The sequence below is a fragment of the Gymnogyps californianus genome, chromosome 3 (genome assembly GCF_018139145.2).
Source record: "Gymnogyps californianus isolate 813 chromosome 3, ASM1813914v2, whole genome shotgun sequence".
NCBI classification, from domain to species: Eukaryota; Metazoa; Chordata; class Aves; order Accipitriformes; family Cathartidae; genus Gymnogyps; species Gymnogyps californianus.
The window spans coordinates 117260126-117275951 of NC_059473.1; the positions used below are offsets into that span (position 1 = coordinate 117260126).

The window sequence follows — 15826 nt, forward strand, 5'->3', positions numbered from 1 at the left end:
ACATTGTTTCTCAGGAAACATACAACTCCCAGTTAAGTTTGCTTTATTTGTGAAAACTGGGCTCAAATACAAAATGCCATCTTGCAGGATGAAAGTATATTTATTCCAGCAGTACACTGCCAGATCAGTATGGTATACTGCTAATTCTAAGACACAGACACAGCCTTAGTACCACCTGTTCTCCTCCCTCTTCAGGGTTCCAAAGTTTAAGTATCTGTCCCTCACTGAAGCACAAGATTAATTCAAAGAAATCTGCTAGTACTTATGTATTTGCTGATACCAACTCTAAAGACTATAGCTAGAAAGCAGTCTTTTAGTGAGTTTATTCAACAATACTGTATGATCTATTACTTTGGACAAAATACTTCAAAGATAAAGGAGTTACACTAGATTTTTTTTTTAATGTAACAACCAACCTCATGACGATTGTCTGTAACATACTGGCTACCATCTAAGTACCCTAGCTAGCAACCATGTCTTGCTCAACGTACAAAACTTGAGTTTGAAGCCATTTAATATTCCTTATTCTTCCCAAGTGACATACGGTATCAATAAAGTGAAGAACAAAAGGAAAAAAGGCGGTTATTTCAGAACATGTTTTAGTTTAAAAAAAGCTGTAAGTACAATAAAAATACGAGGAGGACAGGACAAAGGTTTTTTGTTAATACTTATGTTTACCTAATACAGGTTGCTCCTTATATTGGTGCTGTTCTGTTGCTATAGTTAAAGTTGTGTCAATACTTCAATTACAAACCTCTGTTTGGAGGGCTTTATACCACCACTTTATATGGCCCATTTAAATTAGACGGCCTTTTTTTTTTTTTGACAGAGAGGTTTACTGGCTTTGGATGCTTTTTTGCACTTGTGTATTTTTTAATAATTTCTCTCTTTAAATAATACAAAAGGTACTTTGCAAGCCACTATTTCAAAATTGAAATAGATACTGGTAAAGAAAAGCAGGACAAAATTTATTCTGCCTTTTCTACATATAATATTGAAGGTAACTTTGTTTATTATGCGTATTGCAGCACGCATCCGAAAGGAGCTAATTTGAGCTCTCTAATATGCTTGGTATTATATTCTTTTCAATAATATGTCTGAAAAATAGACTTGAAGAATCCCTCCTTAGCCTCAGGTAAATATCTTTTTTTTTTTAAAGGGTAGGAAATACTTACGTATGGGATTCAAACATGCATTTTAATATACCTGTTCAGTTATGAAACTAATGAAACCACAACTATTCGGTCACGTTCATCACATTAATATAAATTTATGAGCAGCACTCTAGTTTTCTGATATTGTTAACTCTTCTGTATGACAGTTACAAATGCATCACAGTCATTTAAAAACAAAGATTAGTCCTTTAAAAATACCCAATTTAAAATGTAGTTTAGTATTAGGAAAAAACAAGCTGGCGGTGCTGTCATATAGTTCACAGTTCAAAAGCTTGAGCTTGGTCCACTTTTTTTTTTCCCCTAAGAAAACAACCAAACCAGAACACCATTCTATACTAGGAATAGGTGACATTTAACTATGTGAATAGGGAAATACATTGTTTCTCCTTAGTCAAATAAATGGTTTCTATAAAGACTTTTGTGGGGAACTAATTGTGTTAGGCTGTGGTATCCACTAGCAAAATTAGAAGGAAAATTAAAATTCTGTAGGATTTACTCTCTACAACAACAATCAGACGCAAAAGTTAGAGTGCTAAAAAGAAGCAGAGAAAGGAATTTAGTTTGAAATTAAAAGGGTTAAAGTTTTCATCCCTCTTTAATTCACCACATTTTTTAAGTTACCCATTTACTTTGAATAACTACTATATTAAGATGAATTTGTCTAATGAGAAGTGACACACACATTAATGACACCCTAAGAAACATGTGGCACAGTGGGAAAGGGAGGATGTGAGGTAGGAAGAATCAGTCTGCAGCTGGGTAATGTTTAAAGCTGACACACAAACCAGAACTGTAATAATGCCCTTAAGAGACATGCTCATCTTCTTGAGAAACAGTTAAAAGCTTACTTAAAATCTTTGCAATCGGCATCCATTCCATTTGGCAAACCTCTGCCATTTATTTTAGTAACATCCTCATCATCTCCTTGTTTAAGATCTCTGTTTTTGTCCTCCTCAAATGGAGAAGCTTTGCCTTTCTGATCTCCTTTCTCAGGTCCATCTGTTTCAGCATCTCTAGTGCCCTGAGGAAAAAGAATCTGTTTGATTCTGAATATTGAACAGAACACAATAGGAGCACCACAAGGTGACCTAATTCTACACTACAGTGCACGTAAACAACACAAACAGTTTGTTTTCAATGAAATTGCATTTGGTGGGTAACTTGGTCATCAAGTTTCAACCACATGCAATTACTAACTGCCAAAATGTGAAAAGGAATGCCAAGATTTATAATGGAAGAGCTAACTCAACCTTAACTATAGCGGTGCTGTTAAAGCAGTAACACTTTGAATTCGATAAAGTTTATTTTATACAGTTAAAACATCTAATACAAAACAAACCCGTACGGAAACACAGAATAGGAAGATCTAGAACAAAGCCCATCACGCATTTTAAATTAAGCTATTTGCAATCTTTTTCCTATCTTTATTTAAAAGTGTTAGGAAAGTACTTTTTTTAAGACAGCTATTTAGTCAAGATTCCTAAACCACTTTCCTCTTCTGCCCCCTCCAACCAAGGAAGACAGACAGATAGCAACTACACACTTCCTTCTGAAGTGAAGAGTTTAAAAAGGAAAATGGACAAATACAGTAGAAGATATAACCATATAAGACGTAAGACCATAGTAGGCAACTACGCAAGCTTAACACACCGCATTACTTACAAAAGCTCCTTTCCTAAACCGGGAATCCAATTTATCAGCTGGAGAGGAACTTAACACATATTCTACCATGCTCACTCCAAGGCCACCACTTTCTGATCGTGGAGACAATACAGCATTTACTTCACTGTTTCCATGAAAACCCTGTCCAGGCTTTCTCTGTACCATAATAGGCTGGGACATAGAATGGTCTGTTAAAAACAAACAAATAAATAAAACTATTGTATTTTTTAAAAATACTGCTTGTAATGTTTTTGCATTTCACTACAGAGGCAATATTAAACAAGATGAAAATTAAATTAAATAAAAAATTCAAAACCCCAGTTTAAAAAAGCATTATTGGCATACAACCACCAGTGCAGTACACATTCTCATAATTAAAGGAAAATCAAATTTAATACACAATTAAAATTTATAATACTAATTTACTTTGAAATAACATTTAGTAAACATGACTGATTTTTCAATACATATACGTCAGTCACTTACGAGGAGTTCCCCATGCAGTCTCTCTCCACTCATCACCAAGGAATATTCCTTTTTGTCCATCTTTTGCTGAATCATCAGGTTCCCAAAACTTTTTGGCAGGTAAAAGCTGTTCCAAAAGAGAAAATGGTTTTATTTAAAATATGCTTATAAATGGGCAAAAAATAGCAATACTCTTAAGAGGATATGCAAGTAATTAATTTTAGATACCAAAGTCAGCTTTACATAAGGAAGCACGTGTTGCCAAGGAATAATTATAAACACTTAGAAGTTACGTTCTGTTACTGAAGCTGATGCTGTATAAAGAAATTCCTCAAATGACCCCAACAAGACTGAGATTCTGAAGTTATGAGGGACAGATACAGAATATAGAAGCATTGTGAAAAAAGCCAACCAAATTAATCCCTGTGTTAAACCAAGTCAATCCTCTCCGAAACTTTAACACTGCTTTCATTCCATGTTGGCTCAAAAGCCTGGCCTTTAACTAATACTATCATGATAACCAGAAACAGCAGCAGTTCATCGTAAAGTTCTGTTCACTTAGAAATGCATCATGTTCCAAATTTTTGAAAGTGACTAACAGACATGGTGGCAAGTCAGCTCCTTTAGATCATAGGGATCTGCTGGTTACAAATCTGTGACATTCAAATTTGAAGTTCCACATACCAACGATTTCATTTAGCTGTATGATTTCTTTTTTCATTACTACTTCTAAAGCAGACGGTTTCAAGTTAGATCAGTATCACTTTTTGTACTGTCTTCAATGACAGAAAACTTAGCGCAACATGACAGAAGCACCTCACAAACAGAAACACCTCAAATGCCAGCATTCTTTTTACTTTTATTTTACTCCTCTAACTTTTCACATCAGTAGCAGTACAACAGCCAAACTCTGCATATCGCATTTTCTCTTGAACGTGTGCTTAAAAACCTGTATTCTCAGACTATATATTACATACTTTACAAGGTCCATCAACTGAAACTACAATGAAAACAACTTGCAAAAAAAATAGGGAAGAGCTCTGAAGACAGCATTGTAAGCCATCAAGTTTTGCAAAATGTAATGTTCAATTTAGAATTTTAATTTTTGTGAATTTAAAAAAACCCAAATGTAATCTGATAAATCTTTGTTTGCAATAAACGAATACATTCTGGAGCTTTGATTCTCTTGTTACTTAAGTGAGTAAAAAACCCTTCCGAATGTCACATCTGCTTAGTATGAGCTTTGACAAAACTACTAACAAGAGTATTTTTTTAGGTATTTCTCAATGTGGCATTGAAAGAGCTCGTGAAAACAGCTTAAAGAGGAGGATAAGATTACCATTAACAGGCCACAGTAACACTGAAACAGGTGACAAGAGCTCCTGTGGACTAACTTACGGAAAGAAAGTATTTTGGCTAGCTAACTGACTGAAATCCCTGGGTTCCTTACATAAATTCATTACCGCAGAAGGACTCAGGGTGGAGGATGATAAACAGCTAAAGCTCAATAAAACTATAGGAGAGTATTATGCTTGCAAGAGCATTAAAACTGTTATGACCTGCCCTGACAGAGGCGCCCACTTTCTCAATGCATGAGATAATCATCACGAGGTGTCAACCAAACATACTTTGGAAGCACCAGGATACTAAGTTTACCCCAAATTTAAGGGATGAAGTTAGCCATCAGAGGACAGAGAAACAGATTAATGGAATCTTACAACTGCGGTTCAATTGAAAACAAAAGATCATATATTTCAGATCAGCCTATGCAATCTACTCATCCTTTTTAGCTTTATATTGTAAGAAGTTTGCAATGCTACTTATTTTTCATTTTGTAGGATAGTGGTAGAACAGAAAGCAAGCATTTCATGGTATCTATGAAGCCTTGGTTTTGAGAAAGAGAATCACATTTTATTTTAAATGCAGTTTAAGACAAATTCAAATATGCGTCCAGCTGAGATGAGAGCTATGAGAAATACAGAACTGAAGGTGTCACAACCTAACACAACCTTGTCAGAATAAAACAAATCAAGTAATATCTTAGGTGTCATAAAATGATGATTAAAGTATGCTTACCCCGAAATTAGTAAATTCCACTATCAGACAGGTGTTCAGACAACACAATGGTAAGAACAACATGGAAAGTTAGAGCAGAACACACTGCAATACTGGTTTTGATTTCAAACTCATTTGTAGGATTTCTATCAGAGGAAAAAAAAACTGTCCACTGATAGAAAGCAGCAGTAATCCTCACTGCAACAGTAGAGGTTGTTTTGGGGGGATTTTGTTGTTGTTTGCAGGGGTTTTTGTTGTTGTTTGTGGGTTTTTGTTAGGTTTGCTTTGGTTTGTTGTTTTTTTTTTTTAAACTACATACTCTCAAATTCCAAACAGATATATTCAACTGCTTGTGGTCTTCATGTACTCTCGTACAAAAAGAATACAGAATATCTTTAACACAAAACATAATGCATCATCTATACCTCAAGAGGCTAAATTTAAACTGTATCCTATTGAAGATCAGACAGATTTACAGAAAAAAATTTCTTTAAAATTTCTACACAACAAAGAATTCCCTCAAATATTTAAATAAATGGAGTTTTTAAAAGTTTACAATTTTGCACCTCCCTGACGGCCACTGATTTAGATTATTTACTTATTTTTGACAGATGATGGATATGACATACACTATGCTCTTTTTAAAGGGATATTCTAGCTATTGGATTGCCATATAAATAAGCAGCCCTAGCAGCTGTTAACTATTTCACCGTGGAACTCAAAAAAAAAAAGTACTCTTCAGAAAAACAAAACACATGTGTTCCTCTTTAATAGACAAGGAAAAAAACAACCCAGTTGATTGGTTCTACTGAAAAAGACTTAATCAAGAAGTCATCACAAATTAATACAAGTAGCTAAAATCATCACGCTTTACCCTTTGATAACATGCATTTTGCTCAATCTTTCCTGCATTTAATCCAATGAAAAACAAACTTTACAAAGATACATCCAATCCTAATTCAAAATAATGGAAAAGATTGCTGTATTTCTTACTAAGCTCTTCCAACAGTATGCTTAAAAAGTGTCTTTTTCAGTATCAGCACGATCCCTATTATGTCTTTGCCAGATGAACAAAGCCCTTTTCTATGCATAGATAATAACCATTTATGCTAAAGCTGCCTCTTAACCAGCTCTCTGATAATTAACTGCACAGTCTCGATTACTGGCTCTTGAATTAAGGATTTTTTTTTTTTTTTTACTTATTTTTAAGATCAGAAGTTATTCCTACAATTTCTCTGAATGAAGTTTTGACCCCAGAAATGGATACGTTGTCCCTAAAATGAAATTTGTGTGTGCTTTGACCTTGCAAGTTTCTAGAAGAATAGACATTATCAAAAGATTTAGTTTTATATTCTGTTTGGCAATTCATTTTATGTATGCCTGTATTAGGTCACACTAAAGGTCCTGAAGCCCACTATGCTGGCCCTGAAATAGCAAACAACAGATGCCTATAGAAGAGAAACAGCACCATGTGTCAGTATTTCTTCAGAATATTATCACGACCTCAAGGGTCATGATAGCTTTTGGGAGCTGGAGCCAGAAGCATCATCTGTGTTGAACCAATCTAACAGCTAAAGTTTTAGGAGACATTTAGAGAAAGATGCCTGCAATACAGCAGATCTCTTGCTAATAAAACTTTAGTCTGTTTCTTTACAGAATAAATTAACAAAGAATTGCAAGACAGAAACAGATCAAGGAAACCGTACATCTGGCTCATGTTACGCTGTCGTATTCCCGATACTGATTGATACCAGGCTCCATCTGAATGCAGCTCAGATGGATACCTTAACAGAAGGATTTCCACTATGTATTATTTCCAAAATGTGTTATGGTACAATGAAAACAGATTTCATACTATATTCCTTTACATTAGCACATGGAAAAGATACTTGCTTGAGGATTCACAGACAGTCTTGACTTCAGTAATGATGTGAAAAGTAAGACTTAACAGCCTCCTAATGCCAAGTATTGATTCCCAGTCAAAAAAAAAGACCAAGAAGGATTAGAATTATGAACAAGAAATTAATTTCAGTTCAGAGAAAAATCTATCCAGACAGAGAAAATGAGGAAGAGAACAACTTCCCAATAGCTAGAAGCAGATCATTTGACATGACCTCCCTTTCACACCTTTCAAAAGTAGAAAGGGCAGCACGTAAGAATGTACAAATACCAATTCTAGCTTACAAGGATATTTATGAGGACATTTCCTTTAATATTTTGGAAGGTTATAATCAAAAAGAAGGTTAAAACAGCCAAGGAGTCTATTCCAGAACTACCTTATGTTGTGCAACACATTAACAAAATTACTGAGTAAGTCAACCTAGCTATATGAACCTGTATTACCTCAAGATACCTGGAAGACACCGTTGAAATGAAAGACATAATAACCTAATAAGTGCAGGGTCACAATATAGTATCAATTTCTGATGCTATATTACTGTACCAGAACTCTGGCTTGGGGGGGGGGGGGGGGGGGGTGTTTGTTGTGCCTTTTTTTTTTAAAAACATCTTTACAGATCCACAGAATACCATGAACACAAACAAACAAAATCATAATCATGCAGAAATATCTCCCTCAATCTGCGATAACCTAAAACGAAGATCTGTATGAGCAGTCATATATATCTCAATTTAATTCCCAGGCATTTGTGCCATCCTTCACTTTCACTGCTTTCAGTCTTTCAGAGTACTTCATGGGTGGCAAAAGAACAAACACCAATATGAATTTTACCCATCCACTCTATCACACTGCTGGTACTATCACAGATACCTTACTAACACCTTTACCTTTCAAAAGGAGTTTTAAGAGCTGGGGGGTGAGGGGGCAGGCGGAAGCAAGCATATCCAATGTGGCTACTCAGCTTTCTAAACAACAGGGCTTCATCTATTATTGCTTTTTCAAATGGGAGATGGTTCAAGAAAGTCAACATGGAACCCTGGATGAAGCAAAAATTGCTGAAAAGCCAACTGATTGGTTAAATGCTTCATTAAAGTAAAAAAATCAAGTAAGAATAGCCATGTGTCAGCCCAGAAATGTTCAGCAACTAGAACATGGCATTTGGTTTTCATCAATAAGTTATGGTTTCCATAGAGATCACAGTCCTATCATCATTTTAAGAAAGTTAAGCTGAAATACTGTCACTGGTTCAATTATCAACTGAATTAGGTAAATATCCAGCAAGACAAAAGGATCAGTATTTGAAATCTTAGTTCAACGTGAATTTATTTCATTACCATGTCCTATCAGGGCAAGTAACCCTAATGCACATTGATTAATTTCTGAACACTTCAGGAAACTGCTTTTGAAGGAGCTAAGTCATCCTCCATGATCTTACTCCCCCCCCACCCCAAAGTACACCGACTTAAACCCAAACAAACAAAACCAATCAAAAAAGTAGTACGTCCCTCTAAATTATATAAAGCACTCTTCACCCTGGTTAAAATCTTCTTTTAAGGAGTAATTACCACACATTTCTGCTAGGGTACGCCAGTTTCACTTTTTCTGGAGCCAAACCTTTTTCAGATCCTAGTCTCCTTGGCTTCTCAGAGGTAGTAAGCAATTGTTTCACTAGCTTAGATACAGTGACACTGAAAACATGCCGCACTTCATAGAGCTGCACAAACTTTCAAACAAATTACCCAGTCACTTCCCCAAGAGTATCAGTCATCTAATAAGACTGACATAATAACACAGTAGATCCAGTCAACAACCATCCCAGTGTTCTTGCAAAGTACTTAGTTTATCTTCATCTTAGAACAGAAATCTTCAGTTGCCTGAAAAATCAATTTGGTGTTAAGAGAAGCTCTTTGTTTCATGTCGTATTATTTAAGACTTCTTAAATTGTATCAACATTCCCAAACCAACTGGGTTTTCAGCCCTCAATAATTACCTCTCCCATTCCCCGAGATTCTAGGGCAAGAGCTTGAAACTCATGATTCATCTCATCCACAGATCGAACCTGTAGTGGGAAAACACAAAAGAGCAATCCATTAGTTAAATATATATTCAAAAGTTGAGTTTGTAATACTCCACAAGATTTTTGACAATTGAAAGCATACACAAAATTTGCTACTCAGTCTAGGCTGAACATGAGTTTAGATTTCATGAACAGATACAGTTAGTAACCAATTTAATGAACCATGCTAATATAATAACATGTAAGAAATTCCGAGAGACTTAGAAATTTTAATCTTCATATAGCCAGATGATTTTCACAAACTATGGAAACAATGACCAATATTACATTTGCAACAAATGCAAAACAAATGAAATTAAAGATTTGGACATACAATATCCTTTGGAAAGGAGATGAGCCGTTGCACACAATGTTACTGAGTACACTTAGCAGAAAACACAGAAAAGCTCACGACAGGTCACAAAGCTACTAGCAATGCATTGCTTTTAAAATCTAGTAACTGACTGCATTATCACAATTTCTCATGCTTTCTTCCAGGAAATGGCACTCTTCCTGCTCTGTGTGTTGTCTTTTTTTGTTTGTTGTAAATATGAAAGGTATATTACTAAAGCAAGAGCTGCTGCTGCAACAAACCACCTCCTTTTCCATGGCATGCAGACATAATGCACTGGTTGCATTCGTTCCTGAGAAAATGGTTTCCACAAGGAATTTTCAAAGCCATGACAAGCTTAGAAAAACAAATAAAAAAGGGAAATTGTTGTTTCTCCTCTTCCCTTCTTTCTCAACAGTGAGATGCAGCAGGGTAAAATGGTAAAGTTATTCAAGTTCAAAGTAAAATTAAAGCTTCCCTCCCAATACCAGTCTCTCCTGAGGAGTTAATTTCACCTAGTAAATCCATCTGTTTACACTAACAAATAAAACAAAATGAAGTTACTCCATACAGCTGACAACACATTAAGATCACTTTTCAAAAAAAGACTCAAATACTAGGCAAAGAAACAATCTTGTGCTTTTAATATTCTGGCGCAAACAACTTTTCCAATTCTTTCTTAGCATTGGTAAAGCGTTAATTACCTGTCAATAGATGCTCTATTCTCAAAATTCTACTCCCAAGATATTGTTATTGCCCCATAATCATTATAAGCCATTAACTTCTGAGGTTGAGTGTGTCTGTTCTTTTGAGGAAGAAATTTCACAGCTGAAAGAAATATTCCCTCAGAAAGAACAATATTTTAGTTAAGATGGATTCTCAAACCAATTCCCAACAATTTCAGTGAGCTACTGAAGAGCAAATTTAGTTTTACAGTGAATTATTGGGGGTGGTGGTGTGTGTGAAATCAGCACCTTGACCTTTTTTCCAGCGATGCTGACATTTAAGTCAATTAGGTTGATTTTATTCTTTCAAAAACTGAAAGCAGATTTTCATGGATTCTTAAAAAAGCGAAAGACATTTTTTCAAATGAATTAAAAAACAGATTGTTTATAATTTATGTGAAAGAAGCTCTTTTTTTATTAGCTCCAAGGGATAATCAAATCTTTTTGCATGCACATAGAAAAATCAACTGTAAAAGAGGAATTATTTAGAAAGAAAAATCAGAAATTCAAATTTTGAAGACTTCTGAATTTGGATATTACAGTTTCTGAAAACAGAATTTCTTCTATAGATGGTTGAGAGAGTTGATTATCTTACCATAAGCCACTCCTGATGCTGAAGTCATGCACTTCAGTTTCAATTACAGTCTAATAGTAAATTAGGTATTTCTGTCTCAAAAGGTGGTTTTGGTCTAACAGTATCTCTAAACAGAATTTGTAGCTAATGCTTGCCAAACTATATTTACCATAAACACTACCCAAATCACTATTAGATAAAAAACAACCAAGCTTGAAAGATGTTTAAGTTTTTTGGTTGTGGTTTTTAATTTTTGGTGGTGGTGGTTTTGTGTGGAGTTTTTTTTGGCTGCAAGACCTAATACAAAACGCTTATTTTTCACAATTCAGCAAAGTTCAAAAACATGGCCACACACACTTCCTAGTCTCTAAGAAAAGACAATCCAAGAATCAGAGTAATAGCACAGCTAACTCCTTTTTTTTTCCCTGAGCAGTTCAGAGTCAACTTTAAGAAACTGAAGTTTTCTGAAACTGTAAATAAACTTTAGCACACTGAACATTGATTTTGCTCACTGGCCTCTTTCTTACAAACATGAAATTTAAGTTAGTGTTATCTATTGCTATCAGCAGCAAGAGAAACAATACAGTCCTTCTACTGTAGCAAAGAGGGTCTCCATTTCTGTTTTCATCAAAAACAGCAGCCCACAAAATCCTGTCACATACCATGAATACATGTTTCACAGATCAGTTTACAGATTTGAGAAAATACAGGCAGCACTAATATCTTCTGAAGATCTGTTTTCTTCAATGCTAGCCCTATCACTACAACAAGAGAAGAAAACATCTAGAATAATGGCAATCAAACTAGATCTACTACATATAAAGACATGCCCTCTCCCCGAAGGAGAAACTTTGGTTAGGATCATCTGTATTACCAGGAAGTTTTATTTTCTCCAATTCAGTGCCAACACTCACCTAATTCATATACTCTAGAAACAAAAATTTTTAATATATACTTTTTCTACCTCAAATTCAGAACATTCAAAAAATAATTTCTCTATTTTTATACATTCCCTGTCATCTGGAATAATTCATAAATCAAAAAGGAGGCCTACAAAACATACTGCTCAACATTCACAATTTTTTCCTGGTTTTGGTTGATTACATCTTTTTTCCTGTTTTTCTTCCTCCCCCCACAATCTGAAGACTCCTCTTTCTCCATTTACCACCTACCTGCTTTTGGGATTAGTTGCTAGGTCTAATCTTAGTTTTCAGGAGTTGAAAGCTAATAAGCCTTTCCAACCACGAGAAGCTGGCAATGGTTCCACACTTCTGATACACATCAGATCATTCCACAGGGCCCCCAAATTATGCACAAATGGGTACTACACACCAAAGCAGTCTTTAGGTGTAACAATCCCTCACACACTGCTGTTAAATAGATAGAACAGTTTAAGCATATCCATGAACTTTTCCCCTTTGACATACCGATAGAAAATTCTGATCTTTCTCCCCTTCCACAGAAACTGGATACAACACACCAGCATGTATTAGTCCATCTTTCATCACAGCATCAGGAATGAGATTTTAACACAATTAACTAATGTAATTAACAAATTGTATTTTTTTTAGTAGACTCTTTCTTCCTAAAGTTTACACTCTTTCTCTCTCTCCCTGAAACTCACAAAATAATTTATTTTAAATCTGGAGTCCTACACAAAAACCTTCCTTCACACTGTCAAAACTCCTAGTAAGAGTAGTTATCTTGTTTCTTTCTGTATTTCACTATCTCACACTATGCCCACAAGACAATCCTCAATACTGAATGCTGCAACACTCAACTAATAAATTGAGTTCATGACAGAGCTGAGCACATCTAGCCAGCTACTGACGAATGGGACAGTCCTTCCATCCTTCCCCCAACAGCTTTTACCACTCCCCTTGCAATGAACTTGGTAATCATCAAGCAAAAGGTTTGATTCAGAAGGGTTTTTTCCTTCTTTTTCCATGCATGAGACTTTCACCAGATCAGAATCACAGAATCATTGAATGGTTTGGGTTGGAAGGGACCTTAAAGATCATCTAGTTCCAACCCCTCTGCCATGGGCAGGGACACCTTCCACCTGGCTAAAACACCACCACTGCAAGACCACTAGATTCGACATGGGGAAAGAAACAAGGAGAAACTGGTCTGGAGCAAGGTGGAGTAGGAGTATCTGCTTAGTGGCAGGTAGATGATAAACCAGTAACATGAAACCATGTCCTGACATAACCCAGGACAGAATTCAGGAGGCAGACTGTTGACTGGATAGTCATCTAGGATTACAACAAGAAACACTGCTTTAAATAATATTCATTTCTGGAATCCAGGCACCTAGATCCAGATCTATGGAGAAGTACTCTCTCCAATAACCCTGCATCCTGCCAGAAACAAGCTTCTAACCATTCTCTTGCAAAAGCAAAGATCAGCCCCTTCTCTGAAAAAAAGTGTCAGAGAAAAAAAATAGACCACCACCACCACCACAAAACAAAAAGAGACAGGAAGACTTCATTTTATAAATCAAAAATGGTTAAACCAGCTAACCAGAAAGTAGTAAAGACACTTTTCCTGCATGAAGAAATTCCAAATCTCATCCCACCCCTCCCAGGTGAATACTCTAACCACCCTGGCAAAGAAAAGAACGACGCATTTTGAAGTTACAGTACGAGGCCATAAATTCAACACAAAACACCTGGCAATTACAGTACTGTGACCGGAAAGAAAAGGAAGCTTCTGTTTGCACTGCAAATGCTTGAGCCTTTTATTTTGCTGAATACTTTAATGCAAAATACCTTTTTAGTAGTTTTCTACAGGAGTGGCTCTTCTGCAACATTTATCTTCTTATGTATGATATGCTTATGGCAGAGACTTAGAATTATTAGCAAGTTTAAAACTAATTTAAGAACACTAAAATGTCTATATTTTAAAATACAATACATAGTTAAACACTGTCTTGTAAAGCCATGCCAGACACTTGGCTACATATACAAAAAGCTCATTTAACATTTCAGATGGGTAGCCACCAAGAAAGTACTAGATAAAAATAATATTTTAATACAAATTAAAATGTTAGACACAAATCTAGTAGAGATTTGTAACAAAGGACAATGAGGGAAAACTATGCAACAAGCCTAAACTGCCAATCTTCACACCTCTATCATCAAATATTGTAGTTCAGTGCTGTATATTGAAATATAGAGATTTCTCCTCTAGAATATTTTACCAAATTATCTAAATTTTCCTTATTTTGGTTTAGAAGATGGTGCACCCAGATAAAAAAAGCTGCTCAGCAGCTGAACAGACAACTACTAGAGTCACAACTGAACTATGTTCTGTACACAAGTTAGTTACAAAATACTAAATATTTTGTGTAACATTTTAAGAAAACAAGGCATTTGGTTTGATTAAAACTGCCTTTAGCTAGATGCATCTTCCCATATCTCTTTGAGGCATCAAGGAACTAAAGGTTCGCTTACTGCCAAACTGGTTAATAAAAGTTGCTGCTCCTGAGTAATTCAAAGTCAACATGTATGTTGTGTTTTGAAAAGAGGTAACATTTTTTGAGTACCATATGTAACAGTAATGCAACTGCAGACTTAACTAAATACTCCAAAATGGAGCAGTCTAAGCTCCTTAAGCAGTCCAAATAAACAAGATGTTAGGCATTTCTGACAAAAACACTGAAGCAATCAATTTTAAGTCCTAACACACATTTCCATGGTTATAATCTCAAAAGCGTAACATCTTCCCTCAATAAGTATTTAACAATTTTCATTGCATTAAAATATAGTGTTCTAAAACCAACTCAAACTTTTTGCAGGCAAGTGAATAATTCTTCAATCCCTGTATTTTAGGCTTCTTAACTCATATTCTGAGATGGAGCTATAGTTTTGCACTATATGACCCTTAATACATTCAAATGCTCTAACAAAAACAAATTTAGTTTGTCAATTTAGTTGGCCTGGCTCAGCCAATCACTCTGGATCTTAATGCTCTTCTGTTTTATTTCCTTGTGAACTTTATACTGCAAGTTTGAGAAGCAATCCTACCAGTACTGAGGACACCAACAATGAAAAAAAAAAAAAAGAAACTAGGAGATTTCAAGGTAGGGTTTCTACAGCATGCAGCAAGGGAGGAGCGGGGGAATAAATATACCCAGCAAAAGCACTGTCCAGTCTGCTGAAAAAGCTAAGTCACAAAGGGGCAAGGTGATCTTAAGAACTGACACTTGCATACACAAGACTGACCAAATGTTTTGCTTGCTTTCTTTTCAACAGGAATATCAGTAATCTGGAAGCATGCACACAGGAGAAAGGAATTTCCTAGGTTTTTATCAACAGCATATATATGAAAATATATATCAAATTATGCTGGATAGCATCTCACAAGTCACTGCCAAGTTTGGAAATTACAGATCTACTTGCAACAGACCATACAGAGCAAGCATAACAGGACACCACCTCCCTCAAAGAAAAGCACACGAAAATGAAGCATATCTTGCCACCTGTTTCAGAGCTACATGATGGTTCATTGGCCTAACAAGAAACAAGAACTTTGGGTTCCGTTCCCAGCTATAGAATGAAACATGCTCTAAGAAACAGGTAATTGCACTCATTCCCCACATAAGAAACTTACCTCTTCCTTGCACAGGCTTTCATGCCTGTCTTCCCACCCAACAAGTTCAAGCTTTGCCCTGAGAGTGGCAGAACTGTTACCACAAGTTTTTCTAAACTACTGTCAGGTGTCCTCAAGCTCAGGATTTTAATCCCTACAGTCAAATACTGGCAGAACTACCAGCCTCACATAAATTAATAATAATGTGTCTGTACTGAAACCAGATTTTATAACTATTTATAACAGTTACACTGTTTGCTCCATTTGAAGAGCTAAAGTGATACATTCCA

The 15826-nt window shown here is 35.7% G+C and overlaps 1 protein-coding gene across 10 annotated transcripts in view; it reads right to left on the reverse strand.

Annotated features, from left to right (window-relative positions):
- PUM2 (pumilio RNA binding family member 2) overlaps nucleotides 1-15826 on the reverse strand; it is a 76338-nt gene that overhangs the window by 38094 nt on the left and 22418 nt on the right. For 8 of the 10 annotated variants that reach the window (XM_050893051.1, XM_050893052.1, XM_050893056.1 and 5 more), the window contains exons 2-5: nucleotides 9248-9316; nucleotides 3324-3429; nucleotides 2838-3025; nucleotides 2024-2196 (exon numbers count right to left, since the gene is read on the reverse strand). In XM_050893051.1, the coding sequence (XP_050749008.1) occupies nucleotides 2024-2196; nucleotides 2838-3025; nucleotides 3324-3429; nucleotides 9248-9298 (518 nt within the window). In that variant the 5' untranslated portion in view covers nucleotides 9299-9316. Of the gene's footprint in view, nucleotides 1-2023; nucleotides 2197-2837; nucleotides 3026-3323; nucleotides 3430-7246; nucleotides 7250-9247; nucleotides 9317-15826 lie in introns of those variants that run through there. The other 2 variants (XM_050893059.1, XM_050893058.1) reach the window with 1 other exon arrangement.